Source organism: Salarias fasciatus, chromosome 1 (genome assembly GCF_902148845.1).
Source record: "Salarias fasciatus chromosome 1, fSalaFa1.1, whole genome shotgun sequence".
In the NCBI taxonomy this organism is placed as follows: domain Eukaryota; kingdom Metazoa; phylum Chordata; class Actinopteri; order Blenniiformes; family Blenniidae; genus Salarias; species Salarias fasciatus.
The window spans coordinates 23,235,683-23,249,577 of record NC_043745.1 but is presented as its reverse complement, the minus strand read 5'-3'; the positions used below and the strand labels follow the sequence as shown (position 1 = coordinate 23,249,577).

General features: G+C 43.1%; 1 protein-coding gene across 6 annotated transcripts in view; it reads right to left on the bottom strand.

Annotated features, from left to right (window-relative positions):
* Window positions 1-190: 190 nt before the first annotated feature.
* dennd5a (DENN/MADD domain containing 5A) overlaps window positions 191-13,895 on the bottom strand; it is a 30,252-nt gene continuing 16,547 nt past the window's right edge. For 2 of the 6 annotated variants that reach the window (XM_030108947.1, XM_030110424.1), the window contains 20 exons: window positions 13,246-13,433; window positions 12,553-12,864; window positions 11,343-11,558; window positions 11,020-11,254; window positions 9,391-9,541; window positions 9,200-9,293; window positions 8,872-8,976; window positions 8,417-8,548; window positions 7,563-7,715; window positions 7,362-7,449; window positions 7,176-7,263; window positions 5,128-5,256; window positions 4,507-4,628; window positions 4,276-4,421; window positions 4,015-4,133; window positions 3,745-3,926; window positions 3,524-3,606; window positions 2,539-2,662; window positions 2,101-2,269; window positions 1,489-1,672 (listed from right to left, as the gene is read on the bottom strand). In XM_030108947.1, coding sequence (XP_029964807.1) covers window positions 1,489-1,672; window positions 2,101-2,269; window positions 2,539-2,662; window positions 3,524-3,606; window positions 3,745-3,926; window positions 4,015-4,133; window positions 4,276-4,421; window positions 4,507-4,628; window positions 5,128-5,256; window positions 7,176-7,263; window positions 7,362-7,449; window positions 7,563-7,715; window positions 8,417-8,548; window positions 8,872-8,976; window positions 9,200-9,293; window positions 9,391-9,541; window positions 11,020-11,254; window positions 11,343-11,558; window positions 12,553-12,864; window positions 13,246-13,433 — 3,020 coding nt within the window. Of the gene's footprint in view, window positions 1,673-2,100; window positions 2,270-2,538; window positions 2,663-3,523; window positions 3,607-3,744; window positions 3,927-4,014; window positions 4,134-4,275; window positions 4,422-4,506; window positions 4,629-5,127; window positions 5,257-7,175; window positions 7,264-7,361; window positions 7,450-7,562; window positions 7,716-8,416; window positions 8,549-8,871; window positions 8,977-9,199; window positions 9,294-9,390; window positions 9,542-10,622; window positions 10,713-11,019; window positions 11,255-11,342; window positions 11,559-12,552; window positions 12,865-13,245; window positions 13,434-13,895 lie in introns of all 6 variants that reach the window. The other 4 variants (XM_030111912.1, XM_030111120.1, XM_030108164.1 and 1 more) reach the window with 3 other exon arrangements.

The following is a 13,895-nucleotide window of genomic DNA, read 5'->3' as shown; positions in this document are numbered from 1 at the left end:
CCACTCATTGACCAGAAGCAAAATAAAATCTAATAACCTAGTGATAATCTTGAGTGACAATTTTTGTCATTTAGCCAAAGGTTCACTGGGACCTTAATGTGCTTTAAAAGATAACATCCTGTGAGAGACGCTGGATATTATCACAGAACAGATGCAGCAAGCATTCACAAACTAAGAAAGAGAAGGTCGATTTTAATGCATTACAGATGCTTTATTCTTAATATGTTTTTACACTGTACACTGTTGCTCACTTAGTAAACACTACATTACACAGCTATGTCAATAAATGTACAACTGTATTGGAAAACAAAAATATATATCTTCCCGGATGCTCCTGTGTGGGTTGTACACAGATGAGTACAACACAGTCATTTCAGATGTTGGCACAGAAAAGAAGTCCATCACATATCAAATCTGTTATTCTGCACAGTAAAGTTCAATGTATGTAACAGGGGATGGCCCATTAATATCAGTTTTCTCTTGTGGATATTGCATAGCAAGAAATCATGACGACAAAAATCGGGAGAAGGGACATCGTCCTTTTGGCTTCGCACATGAAGAGCCTTCATGACGAGGTGTACTCAGACCATTAAACTGTTTTGTTTGGGGAAGAAGACATAAGTAGTATATAAGGGCTGGGGCTATGTTACGGGTAAGGGCTAATTGGAGGTATTTAGATGAAGGCTGTTATTGTGATCCACTTTGCACAGAAAGCTGGGTCCAAGCAGCTCTTGGAGTACTTGTATCAGGACTGCAACACTTCTTTTTTTTTCTTCTTTATCCAACTGAATGTAATGTTCATCACTGGATACAGGCTGAAGCCACACAGTCCAATTATCATGCAAGAAGGAAAATTTTGCCACTTTGATGTAAAACATTTGCATACATGGTCTTTTGTCAGGGAACGGTCCAAATATAACAGCATTTTTATTCCAATGTGGGTGAATCATCTTTCACTCTACAAACCTCCCTGTCATACACATACTTATAAAGCATACTTCTACTTCATTTGCTTTAAGCTCTGCGTTATGACATTGAAATCTGAGTTGACAACAGAGCAAGCAACTTCACTGATTTAACAAAATAATACTGTTTTTCTCTGAAAATATATTAACAGTTTTGTTCCTCACTTTCCTTTAAATATAACCATTGTCAGCAGTTCACGATAACAATGAAAATATTTAGCTTTCAATAAAACATTATAGCACAAGTAGATCATCATCATCATCAGTAATGTGAAAATCATGGTTCATAATAGAAAACATATTTTTAACATCTAATGGCAACATCATTGAGGATAAAAATAACAACATATCTTGAAAGGCTCATTGCACTTAATATATGGCAAATGTAACAGTAGCTTTAATATAAGCCAGAAAGTGTCCTTTGTTCAAGTCTGTTCCTGCATATAAAAGGTTCAGTTATTCTGTTTAGTGGTCCGCAGTGGCCTTCCTGGTTGAGCACAGCCGGTGGGGAGTTGGTTTGGTTTCAGATACCCACGCCTTTGACGAGTGAAGCCTCCAGGGTGATGTTGAACTCTTGCAAAGTCTGCAACACTCTGATCAGAGAGTTTACCAAGGTGCGGTCCTTAATCAGTGCAGTGTCCTCGTACATCTGAGCCGTGATCGGACAGTCTGCAAGCAGAGCGATCCAGTGATGGAGCAAATGGTCCCTGAGAAAGGAGCACACGCCAAGTCAGCATCACAGTTTAACACACTGCAGCCTGTGGTTAAGCTAGTATCTAATTTAAAAACAATACTTTAAAACTGGAAGTGAACAAACTAACATCTTGATGGAATCAAGGTCAATTGATGTTTTTCCCAATCAACTGCATTGATCGCTCAGTTTATTCAAAAAGTCATATTAAAAAAAAAAAAAACAAACAAAAAAAAAACAGAAAACCTCAATGTCCAAACAGCACATTTTCATAAATATCTACAATAACACTGCGCATACTATGGTCCAGGTTCAGACTGAGGGCAATGTGTTCACTCTGTTTCAGTGTCAGCAACATGAGTCTGATTGGCTCCACAGTGAAGCTTCTTGTTGGTCACAACAATACTTTATTACATCTCAATGCAGCAGTGTGCGTGTGCGTACCGTGCACCCAAACAGACGAGCATCTGGAACTTTCCATCCTTGCCAATGTTTCTGGAAGTGCTGTTGATGGCGCGCATGAAGCGGCAGAAGTGTCGCACTCTGGTCTGCCAGTTTTCATCTGGAGTCGCCTGTCGCTGCTCGGCACTTTCAAAGTACACTTGAGACTTCTCTGTTTGAATAAAAGATGATTAATAGACAGGTCAGCTCATACTTTATGGTAGGATATGCTTAGCTATTCTGTAACTTCAGTTTTGCTTCAATCATCTTAAGTATAAATAAACACCATCAAAACAAGAGATAATCTTTTATTTATTGGTTTATCACACTTTTGTTTTTGGTTTTTCAATCTCACAACAAAGTCTTACTGAAGCTTTAAAATAACTTTGTGGACTTGTGGTGATCAGGTTTTATTTGTTTGTCAAGGTGTGTGTCCTTTACCTAAGAAGTCCCAGATGAAAACATTCTTAAAGAGTCGAGGTGATTTGAAGCCGTGCTGGAAAACCTGCTCCAGAGCCCAGACGAGGCCGTACTCCCCACAGAGGAGAAGAGTCAGACTGCCTCTCTGTTAAAGACACAACGCATGAAGTTGGATTCATGAAACATATGGTACTCTCACGAAACAGTATTTATTTATGCATTAAAAAAAAACAACTAACAGAGTAACAACAATTTTGAATTTGAGAATTATTTCAATTGTGTAATATGAAGACCTATTTGGTACAAACTACCTGAATATTTAGCATTTTTAAATGTGGTTTGTACGAATTAAAATAAGCACAGAGACGTACATCTGCATTTAAGACGAAAGATTCATTTTCAGCCCTGTGAGAGTAGAAGCACGAGACCGGTACATTGTGACTGTTTGACATATTACACTAAGTATATATTAAATGTAACAAAGTGACCGGTAGAGCCACTCAAAGCGTGGTTCACATTTAGAACCGTTTGGAGTTCTCAGCAGCCTCCCCTCATTGTTCTGTCAGTCTGCTGGAGAGGTGGAGCAACGAGAAGGGGATTTCCCCGTAAGGAGAAACCCTCTGTGGTCTTACTACGATCACTGATTCCTAAAGCTGATAATGAACAGTTAGGTAACGGTGAGGCTTAATCTCCCCACCTGTGTTAGCGTGCAATAATTATCAATGTTGATGTTTTGGATTAGTCTGTGGTGAACAGGAAAAAATAAGACATCCCCCAAAGTCAGAAAGGCTGATCAAGAACCAGGTCAGTTTTTTGAAGGAGAGAGAGAGAGAGAGAAAAGAAAGGCATCAATTCTTCATTATTATGACCCAACAATGTGAACTGGAAGGCGCAGCCTGCAGTGACTGAGGCGCTTGGGGGCTTTCGGAGCAGACAGACGCGCTTCCTCGTTTGTGATGAATAATAGAAGTACAAGTTTGGGCCTGTCTAGACTGGCGTCTCTCACCTCCTTCTCCGGCTTGTGGAAGTGCTTCACAATCCCGTTGATGGCCTCTCCCACTCCCTCCTGGATCTGACCTGTGTTTAACTCTGGATGAGGAGGAAACAAAGACGCTGTGAGATGACAGAGGCGAGCACATGAAGGAAAAAAAATCTACGATTTTTGTTTTATCATCTGTGGATTTGATAAGATCCAAAAATGACAGAAGTCTTGAGCGTGCAGCCTACTTGGTTTGCTGTTTGGTGAGATGGTAACAAATCTCCTCATCATCCCTGGGGACTGCTGCATCGGTGGCGTGCGGCACATCCGCTCGTCATTCTCTGTGCTGGGGGTCATCAGCTCCCCCACCAGGATCCTCTCCAGACTGCCGTCATCCACGCCTTTCCCCAGCCACCGGCCGCATGGGAACCTGTCCGCAAGCAAAACCAAGGACGCCGTCAGAAAGACTGTTGGGACAGAGCGGTGTGTGTTACACCGACGCCATGAGCCGTGCTTACTTGTACGTGTGTCCCGTGATCTCGTTGCGGACCATAACGCACTCGACCAGCCACTTCGCATAGAGCCCTGTGTTATCGTGACCCATCTGCACTGTGGTGAGTTTGCCCAGGTTCTGGCACTGAGAAGGAGAAGAGGATGTTAAAGAAAACACACAACCAAAACAAAAAGACATTCAAAATGTATGATATGAGGGGACACTTCCTGAGAACAGTTCGAATTCAATGATTGAACTCATTCTTGATGTGAGAAACATCGCCAACCTCGAAAGTGATCTCCAGAGTGTTTCTGGGGACCTGCAGGACTCCAGTCTCTGCCAGCTCACCGGAGACACACACCCAGGGGTTGGCGGTGAACATGGAGCCCCCCAGCTTCTTACTGGGAACAACCACCACGTGGTAGGGGATCACTGCGGTACAGAGAGACGCCGTGAGCTCGGATCAATAAAATCTGGCGGGTGGCAGACTTTGCTGCTGGACACACTAAACACTCACTGATGGTTGTGAATACGTTGGTGAAACAGAAATAATCGACCGCGTTGAAGGACAGGAGGTGGTAAAGAAACTGCTCCTTCTCATCATCACAGCGCAGGAAGGCGTAGCGCTTGTAAAGTTTCCTGAAAGAAGAACAAACGATTGTTTAAAGACACATAAGACAAATCTAACCATTAAATTATATTTCTTCATTTGATTTGTCCACATGAATGCCTAGTTAACTACAGGGGAAACTGGACAATAATGTATGGCAATGTGACCATTGTTCTTGTGTGGAAAAAAAAAAAAAAAAAAGACGCTAAGGTCGCAAAGGCAGACACAAACGCCCCTGACCCACTTCAGCACTCGGATATCAATTATGAACAAGGCTGTGAATTATTTATGCGGCCGTGGACTACGCTACGATGCTCTGCCATTTCAAAAGTGTTAATGTATAATGAATGTCTGGAGCGCACGTCCTCTTAATTTCAGACGAGAGCGACATTCCTACACGGGCACAGAAAGAAGGTCAAGACAAGAACAATTAGAAGACACTCGGCGACCAGCTCCGCCGTTTTACAACACAATAAATCTGTAACAGACACAAGCGTGTGGACTCAGGCGGCGTGTCGGTTTGCTCACTTTGTCAGCTCGTGGTCAGACAGCAGCTGCTTCAGATGTCTGGAGAGCAGCTTCTTCTCCATGGAGAGACGGACCCAGGCTCTGGCTTTGCCCACGTCTGTCTTGATCTCGCTTATGTTCTGAATGTGTCTGCAGGGCGAAAAACAGAACCGACCATCAGCAGGGTTTGGCTGATCGGACCGACGCCACGTTTCCTTCTGCCCAAATTTGGTGCACCACAGAGTAGTGATTCACCAACTTCACCAACTGTTTCTGCATTACTTGACATCAATATAAAACTCCTGACTTGATGCGCAGGAGTTGTCACAGAGTCAGACCGCCTCTGACTCGGCGTGGCGTTTCTGCCGCAGCGCGGTGGAGTGTGTGAGCGTGCGGGGCGCTCCGAGCCAGTATCATGTCTGCCACGTCCAGACACATTCCCTTCCACTCCACCTGTGCCATACGCGCTTCACCACATCTCCTCCTCCACCTTCCATCCCCCCTCCCAGTCTACACCCTCGGCGCTCACTCACTTCAAGTAACCCAGTTTTTTTTTTTCCCCGCTTGTTGTCTCCATAGCAACAGTGGAAAACATCTCCAACGTGCTGCATTATTGTAATCTAACCTGGAATACACGCTGGTTGAAATCATCTCCAATAATTATTAAAATCCAATAAAACCTAGAATGAAAACACTTGGTGCTTATTAAAACTGTATTACCAATTAATAGAATTATCTATGCTGATGTTGACGGTCGCTTCTGTGACAGACCGTGTTTCTGTCACGCTGTCGGATTTGAGGAGGAGGACCTATGGAGATTGGAGCTGTGTGTTTGTGCCCTCGGCTGACCCCTCCTCTCCCACCCAGTCAGACTGGAGGGAGGGGCGGGCGAAGGGTCGTCTTGGTAATTAGGCTGGAAGTAACACGGTTTTACACAGACTGGATCTGCGTCGTCTTTACACGAGACCCCAGACTCTCAACCACTGGCTGGTTAGAGTAGATACCCGGACAACAAAGATGGCTGCCATCACACACAACTTGAAACACACAGGCATGCTGACATGAGTCTCAGAAGATTACTGTGTAATGAATGGACCTATAAACTACTGTAAAACATTAGGTGGACATTTTTAACTTTGCTTAATGATTTACTGCTGTAAGCTCAGCCAGTGAAACACGCTGTGTTTCTGTGTCAGTTTTCATAAAGCTAAACATGCTGTGCATACAGAAGTAGTGCTGGAAATGTGATGTAAGTTACAGCGTGTGATAAAATACAAAACTGGACTTTTTGATGTACTGAGGACCTAAAGGAAATATTTTTCCTTGTATTTGTCATTTTTAGTGTTATTGATAGGCTACATTATTTTCACTGAATAAATGCACTGGGAGTGCACAAGAGTGAATACATGGTTCTTTCTGCAAGATATTTTTCCAAGCAAAGCAGAATAATTTAGTTGTTTATTATATAGAGCTTAGAAAAAAAAACACTCCAATTCAGGAACTGTGGATGATTTAAATGTATTAAAAAGAAAAAAAAAAAGCCAAAGTTGGAAAAAAAAAGCAGTCATTTGCATGTTTTTAATCACTTAACCAAAACCAAACCACAAAACAAACCAATTATTTTACAGCTTCTTGGCTGAGAGAGAGAAAATAGTTTGAAATAATGATGCACTATATCATCATCATTATCATGTAAATATACTAATCTAATTATTTTAACCAGAATATTAAAAAAATATTTTGAAGGCCGTCAGTTTTCAAACATCACTTGTAATTTTGTTTGTTAGTTTACCACAAGGGGGCAGTATTAATCTTAGATACAGGGCTGGCTTTTCTGGACTGTGGATTTCCTCCAGCAGTCCAAAAACATGCATGTGAGGATAGCTGGGGATTGTAAACTGGCCCTGTGTGTGTGTGTATGTGTGTGTGCCTGTCTGAGTGATTGCCCTGGGATTTGGCCCTGCACAGGACTAAGCGGTATAGAAGATGGACGGATGGATGTTGGTCTGCTAGTTAACTGAACGTCGTGCGTTTAAATGAATATAGAAAACCTCAGGCGCAGATCTCACCTCATGTCCTGGATCAGAGAGACTTTCAGAGGAGGCATTGCTGACATGCCCCCATCGGATTTCCGTCTTTCAGTGTCATGAATTAAACCTGTAAAGAATTAAAGGCGGTGTAATTATAACAAAAAAAAAAAAAAAAAAAAAAACACATTATTTTTGTTGATCAGTTAGACTGATTTTGTTATTTACCAGGAGGTCCTAATCCACCGGGAGTTGCGTTCTTCTTCTCCTTGCTGTCCTGGTAGTGCAGCAGGTGAGACCACAAGGCAGATTTCCCCTGGAAGACAACAGCCACGGTCACAGTCAGCACCACCTGAAGCTAATCCGCTGCTCATGCTCTCTCCGCTGTGCGGCGGCCTCGGTGTCTTGTTGTTTTGTATTTTTTCTGACCTGTTTAACCTGCAGTCCGTGGCTCCAGATCCTCTCCAGCAGGTCACAGAGGCTAGCTATCAGCGTGTTCTCTTCCACGCCGGTGATGCTCACTTCCCCATGACCCAACTCCACTGCCTCCCGGCCCATCTTCTCCACCAGCATACGCTTGGTCTGCAAACAATACACACACAGATATAAGGAAGTCCAGGTAATAATACTACATTGTGTTTGCTCACTTCAGATGTATGTATATACTGTATATCTGTATATATACAGTGTGAGGAGGGAATGCGACGCACCTGAATCCGATCAGGGATTAATTAACTCTCTCCTCTCACAGCAGGAGAGCAGAGAGGTGATTAGTCCCTGATGGAACTCAGGTGTGTCGCATTCCCTTCTCACTCTCCACTGCTGCGCTGCTCTCCCCATGTTTGGAAGCAGTTTAATTAAAACACTTTTTCATGTTTAAAGCTGTTCTGCTGTCTTTGCCCTTGAAAAGGACATCGCTGATCGTCACAGGATTTAACTTGTTTAAAAAGGTTATTAAAATAAAACAGAAAACTAGTGGTTTCTGTGCTGATGGAAAATTAACTTAGATGAAGAATTAAATCTTGAGGTTTTAAAAAGGAACAACGAACACTTTCAAACAATTCCTAAATTTAGCCATCGTACAGTTTGTTATAAGCATTGATAAGTCCAGATTTAGTTGACTGATGCCTTACAGTGCTCTGCAAACAAACAAGCCTCAGTGAAAAATGTTTCTACATCTGTAAAGCTAGTAGCATGAGAAGCAGCACGCCTGAATCCAAAGCGGTAAAGTGGCACGGCAGAGAATGGAGGTAACCTGAGCAACCAGACCATCATCAACAAACCTTGTTCCTGCACTCCTTCAGCAATCCTTCCACAAACTTCCAGTTGGTCTGGGCGATGACAGACGGCGACAGGTTGGATAGTTTAGGCTGCCTGATGGTCGTGCCCAAGTTTCTGGCTTCCTGGATGTACTTCTGTTAAAATGAGAGAGAGAGCAAGAGAGATTGTGAGTTTTTTGCTGTCGTAATTTACCGACTCTTCAGAGAAATAATCACTTCATATTGGGGTCCTCGTACTGCTAGCGAAGCTTAACTCATTTATTTCAAAATAATGTTTAACGAGTTGAATGACCCAAACAACAGTTAATACTTATTATTTAATTATCCTATAATTAAAATTATGCATGATATAAGGGACAGACTTAATGGAAAGGTCAGCTGCTGGACTCTAAGGAGGCAAATTCAAGGAAAGATCACGTGCGTGCGCGTCATTTGGTCCGTGCACTACCAACACATACCACATCCACAGTCACCGACTTTAGACAGGGCTTGAAGGACTGCGAGAGCCAGTAGTAGTCAAGAAACAGCAGGAGCTGCAGCTCCGGAAACAAACACTCGACATGCTGAGAGTGTGCAAGCACGAGCGGCAGAGAAACAAAGCAGAAAAAACAAAGAAGACAATGACCAGATGTGTAAACGGGGTTAACAGAGCAGACAAGATGGTGAGAGAGGAGTCAAAATAAAGGCGGGCAGGTCGTGCAAAACGAAGAAAGAAACCTCCGACATGCAGACGGGCAGTTTGAATGAGTGAGCTGAGAAGAGAAGAACGCTGCAGGGACGTCTCACCTCTCTCTGGTCGTTGTCTAAATAAAGGTGCTCAGCGTGCTGCTTCTGTCGGTCCCTCCTCCGCCACTGGGCAGGAGCACTCCTCTTGGCCCATCTGTGGAACAGGACAACAGGCCTTTAATAAGCTCCGACTGAGATTTGTCTCATGTGAAGAGAAATCCCAACGTGACGATGATGCTGTGAATAATCACTTATTGCTGGTGGGCCCGGTGGAGAGCACGTCGGACTGCAGGCGCGGGAAAAAGCCCTGCTCGTAGCGCCCCTGACCGATCTTCATGTCCAGCAGGTGGGGGTGCAGGGCGGTGTGGTCGATCTTCGCCACCCTCATCTCTATGGCTTTCTCTGCCGGGAAGATGGAGGAGGAGTTTGCAGTGAGATAACAGGATGCATTTATCATTTTCATTTTTCCCCCAAAAGCATAGAGCTCTAAATGTCAGGACATTATTGTTCCAGACTCTGCGGCACAACAACATCTTAAAGAAACGCAGCTCGATATCATAGATCATCTTATATTAGAAAATTAATATCCTGTTCCCATTACAAAGAACCCCATTGCCATAATCACAATAAAAAAATATCAGTGCTCTTCATAAAACTCAAGTACATCAATATGTAAAGAGCAAACTGGAAATAGCGCCGTCTGAACTGAAGTCTATCGTTTTTCTTTTCATTTGATCCTTTGAAAAGGATGATTTCTTTTACCATATAAATTGTATTGTGAAATCAATAGGCTTCGACTAATTGATTTTCATTTCAAGTAGTTGACGGCAGAAAAAAAAAGTGCATGCTACATTTCAAAAGAAACTTGTCCTCCCAAACACCCACAGAGCCCGAGGATGTGACAGAAAAAAAGTTCGGAAAAGAAGCTTTTTTTTCTTCACAGGAACATCCATGAATGCAGATTTTGACAGAGATCTCCTGAGGCCTGATCGTCAATACACCCACATATGAGAGAGCAAAAGCACCCAAAGATTTGGAAGAATCAAGTCAACCATAGTAAGAATACTTTATGCATGACAGGGCACAAAACAAATAAGATGAGATCCATACACAGTACAAATCCACAGTACCAAAATGTTGGAAGCATGCAGATTGGCTCCAGCGACAACATTTAATTTCCTGGAAGAAGCAAATCATCATCCTCCAGACATCTGCATGCTGCAAGTTATCAAATCACCTCCATAAGAAGAGATCACCAAGCTTTGAAAAAGCTTTTGCATTTGCAATGCACAGAGGAGCTCATAGAGGACACTTGAATTAATAGCAGTGTATGAAAGGAACACTGTATTACACAGAAACATGGTGTTTAAACACACAGAGGAGATCAAACTGTCCTCTATAAGTACACCTCGTCAAATGCACTGCACACACAACCAGAGAGATTCCACCCAGAGACGTGTTAGGTAACAAGAACACATATTACGGTGGCTGGTGTTGTCGGTTTCCGGGCTAATGGCGTGAGGTTCAGGGACAACAAAATCAGCTTTTTCATATCGCTTTCTAAACAGGTTGTCTGCAAACAAGACAGTGATCAGTCAGTCAGTTGACAGAGATCAAAGCTCTGGAGAAATGCTGTCAGAAGGTTGAGGGTCATATTTAATCATTATAATGTTTTTTTTTCCTTTTTCTTCTTTTTCTTCTTCTTGAGAAGTGCAACACAGTTTAGTTTCAAAGTTGTTAAAGTAAAACCTGCAGCTGAGTTTTCCTCAGAAGACGAGGAATTTTCTTTAAGACAGTAGGGTACAATTCTAAGAGATTGGCAAGCAATACAATGATGTTGATGTTGATGATTCGTCGATGGACAAAGCTTTTTCACTAACCTGCTTCTTCGATGTTGGTGCATTTCTGGTACATGGAGGTTCGCAGTGTGGGCGTGCGCACGTTCAGCATCCGGATCTTATCCACCCGGGAGTCGAACACCCGCAGGGAGTGCTCCTTGTCTTCGTCGTCGTGACAGAGGATCTTGCCGTCGATGAAGGAGGCGAACATCTGCGTCTCCAAAAAGCGCGACAGGAAGGGCAGGTACGGCTCGGGCTGGTCCGACAGGAAGGAAGCCTGCACAAACACAAGGCGTTTAAAGACCCTGTGATAAAAAAAAAAACATCACATTGTGATCTCAGTTCCATACACTAAAGCACTTCACCTTGTCAAAGTTCTGCATCTGGTCTCGGTTTGTGAACCACGACTCTTTGTCCTGGCTGGGCTGGATGACGAACACCTCGTAGTCGGCGAACATCTGCGTGAAGCGGTTGGCGAAGACTTCTCGCACGTGGATGTTGAGCTGGTGCATCTTCAGCTCCTCCTCGTCGCACTGAACCTGCGCGTCCTTCCCGCTGCCGGCGTCCTCTCTCACCTCCAGCTGATGGACACAAACACTCATCACTGAAATGTAAACAGCTGATTTGGGTAAATTGTAACAGAAAATAAAATCCAAATGAGAAAGAAAGTCGTTTTTGATTTATGACCCCAACAAACAAGTTCCGTTTTTAGCGGCTCAGCTGAACAGATGTCAGCACTTTGACGACCAGGAATTTGTTTAATCTCCGCCTTCATGCTTTGAAATTTAAAGTCCACTGTAAATTCAGACAGGAGTAATTCTACGATGTGACCTCGGAGCTGGAATACTTGGACAGACGACCGGCTGGTAAAGTCATGGAAAGCTAATGCTGGCCAGAAGAGCATAAGCTGATCAGACTGTAATCGAGCTTTTTTGTTCAGGTTTAGCTCTTCGTTTTCAAAGAGCATCATCACATTTGTAAAAATGCTCAACAGACATCATGTATGTGTTAGGTGTTTTTTTTTTTTTAAACAAGGACAGTCAAAACACAAACCGCTGGCTCAAAACAGGTGCAGCATTTGCTCAAAAAGACACAAAAACACACACAAGCATAAAACAATAAAAAAGAAGCAGCTCCCCCTGCTGTTTATCGACTCTTACTACAATAACAATAAAGACTGACAAAACAACAAAGCTTTGCATTCTTTCAATTGAAAAATGCAAAAACTTTTATGTTCTATCCTTAACTTTACACTTGTAAACACCTTTTGGTCACTCCATTGATAAACACTAGTAAATCCATTTCAGCGTTCCCTATAAATAAATTTTTGGAAACCATTAAGCTCCATTAATCCATATAATCTAATTATTTTATCATCATAGCAATAAAGCATACATAAGATTCATCATCTTTCACAAATTAAAAATCTCCCATTTAATTACAATCATTATTAGCAAAATTATCTTATTTCTGAATTTGAATAACTGAGTGGTACTGGGAATCATGATAAATTCATGAGCGTGCCGCAGTCTTATCAATGTACTGTAGATTTTTGCGTACTCATGAGCTTCTCACCTTCTCCAGGCTGACTCCTGTCCTCTTGACCAGAGCCTGCAGCCTGGCGATGGTCTCATTCTCCCTCAGCAGGTAGGAGTTGAGGGGTGACGACAGGTTGCCGTTCCGCTTGTCGGAGACCATATCGACTGATCTGAAGCCGCGGAGCTTGGTCTGTCTGTCGGTGGAGTGAATATTTCCCTCTGGAGAGACGCCAAAAGACATGAGCACCTCCGAGATCTCCTGGATGAACTCCAGCTTGTTGGGAAACTGGGGCAGCTCCTCTGGCAGCTCGATGAAGTGATTATCGATGTCCACAAAACACAGGTTGGCCTGAACGATGACACAGCAAAGAGGAGACAAATAAATAACAACTCCAAACAATGGATGCTATGCACACAAAATAGTTAATGTGTGACCAACTCTGATGCTACAGAAGCCATGTTTAAGTCTGCACAAAGAAAAAGGGACACCTGAATAGTTTTCATTAGTTGAAAAACAAGTTGAGCCACAGGGAGGAAAGAGATTTGTAATGCTACTTCACAGCACAGGTCAAATTCACACAATAAATTTAGCTGCGGTTTAATCAACCTAAACCTCCATGTAGCCATGAGACCTTTACCGGGGCTAACACACTCAGAAAGGACACGAAAATTTAAAGTCAGTGTATATGTGTGTGTGTGTGTGTGTGTGTGTGTGTGTGTATGTATGTACCTCCTGGGGCAGTTCTAGTTTGGTGCGGTCGTCTTGCCCGTTGGAGTGGAGCCCCATGAGATACGGCACCGGAGCGTCCAGGAAGTGGAGCAGGGAGGCCGGGAGGATGGGAACGTACACATGCTGCCACTGGAAGGGGAACATTAAGGCCGTGATGCTCTCTGCTACGGTCATCAGCCTCTGGTAATCTGTTGAGACACACAAAAATAAACAGTGGTGAAGCAACAAATTGTACCATGTAACACACATTGCATGTATAAGCAGTGCATGAGTTGATACACTAACATCTTGCTGTATTTTCCTTCCACCACATAAGACATCAGCATATGACAGGAGCGCTGCACAGCATGACTGTTACTGCACCATGATCCCAGCCTGCTTTCTCTATGAAAAGCATCACTTGTGCTTCATGACACAGACAATAGCTAATTTAACTACATTTGCAGTAAAAGCAGTGTAACCACACCGGTTGGTTCTAACTATCAGCAGCTTTTCTCTTAGCAAGCCTCAATGATGGAATTGCCTGATGTCTACCTACACAGAATTAAAAGCGTTGACACAAACTGCCTGCTGTCAAGCCCTAATGAGCTGTGGCCAAAAGCATAATGAAAGAGTTCCTTCAGGTAAAGCAAAAGTATTAAGAGACTTTA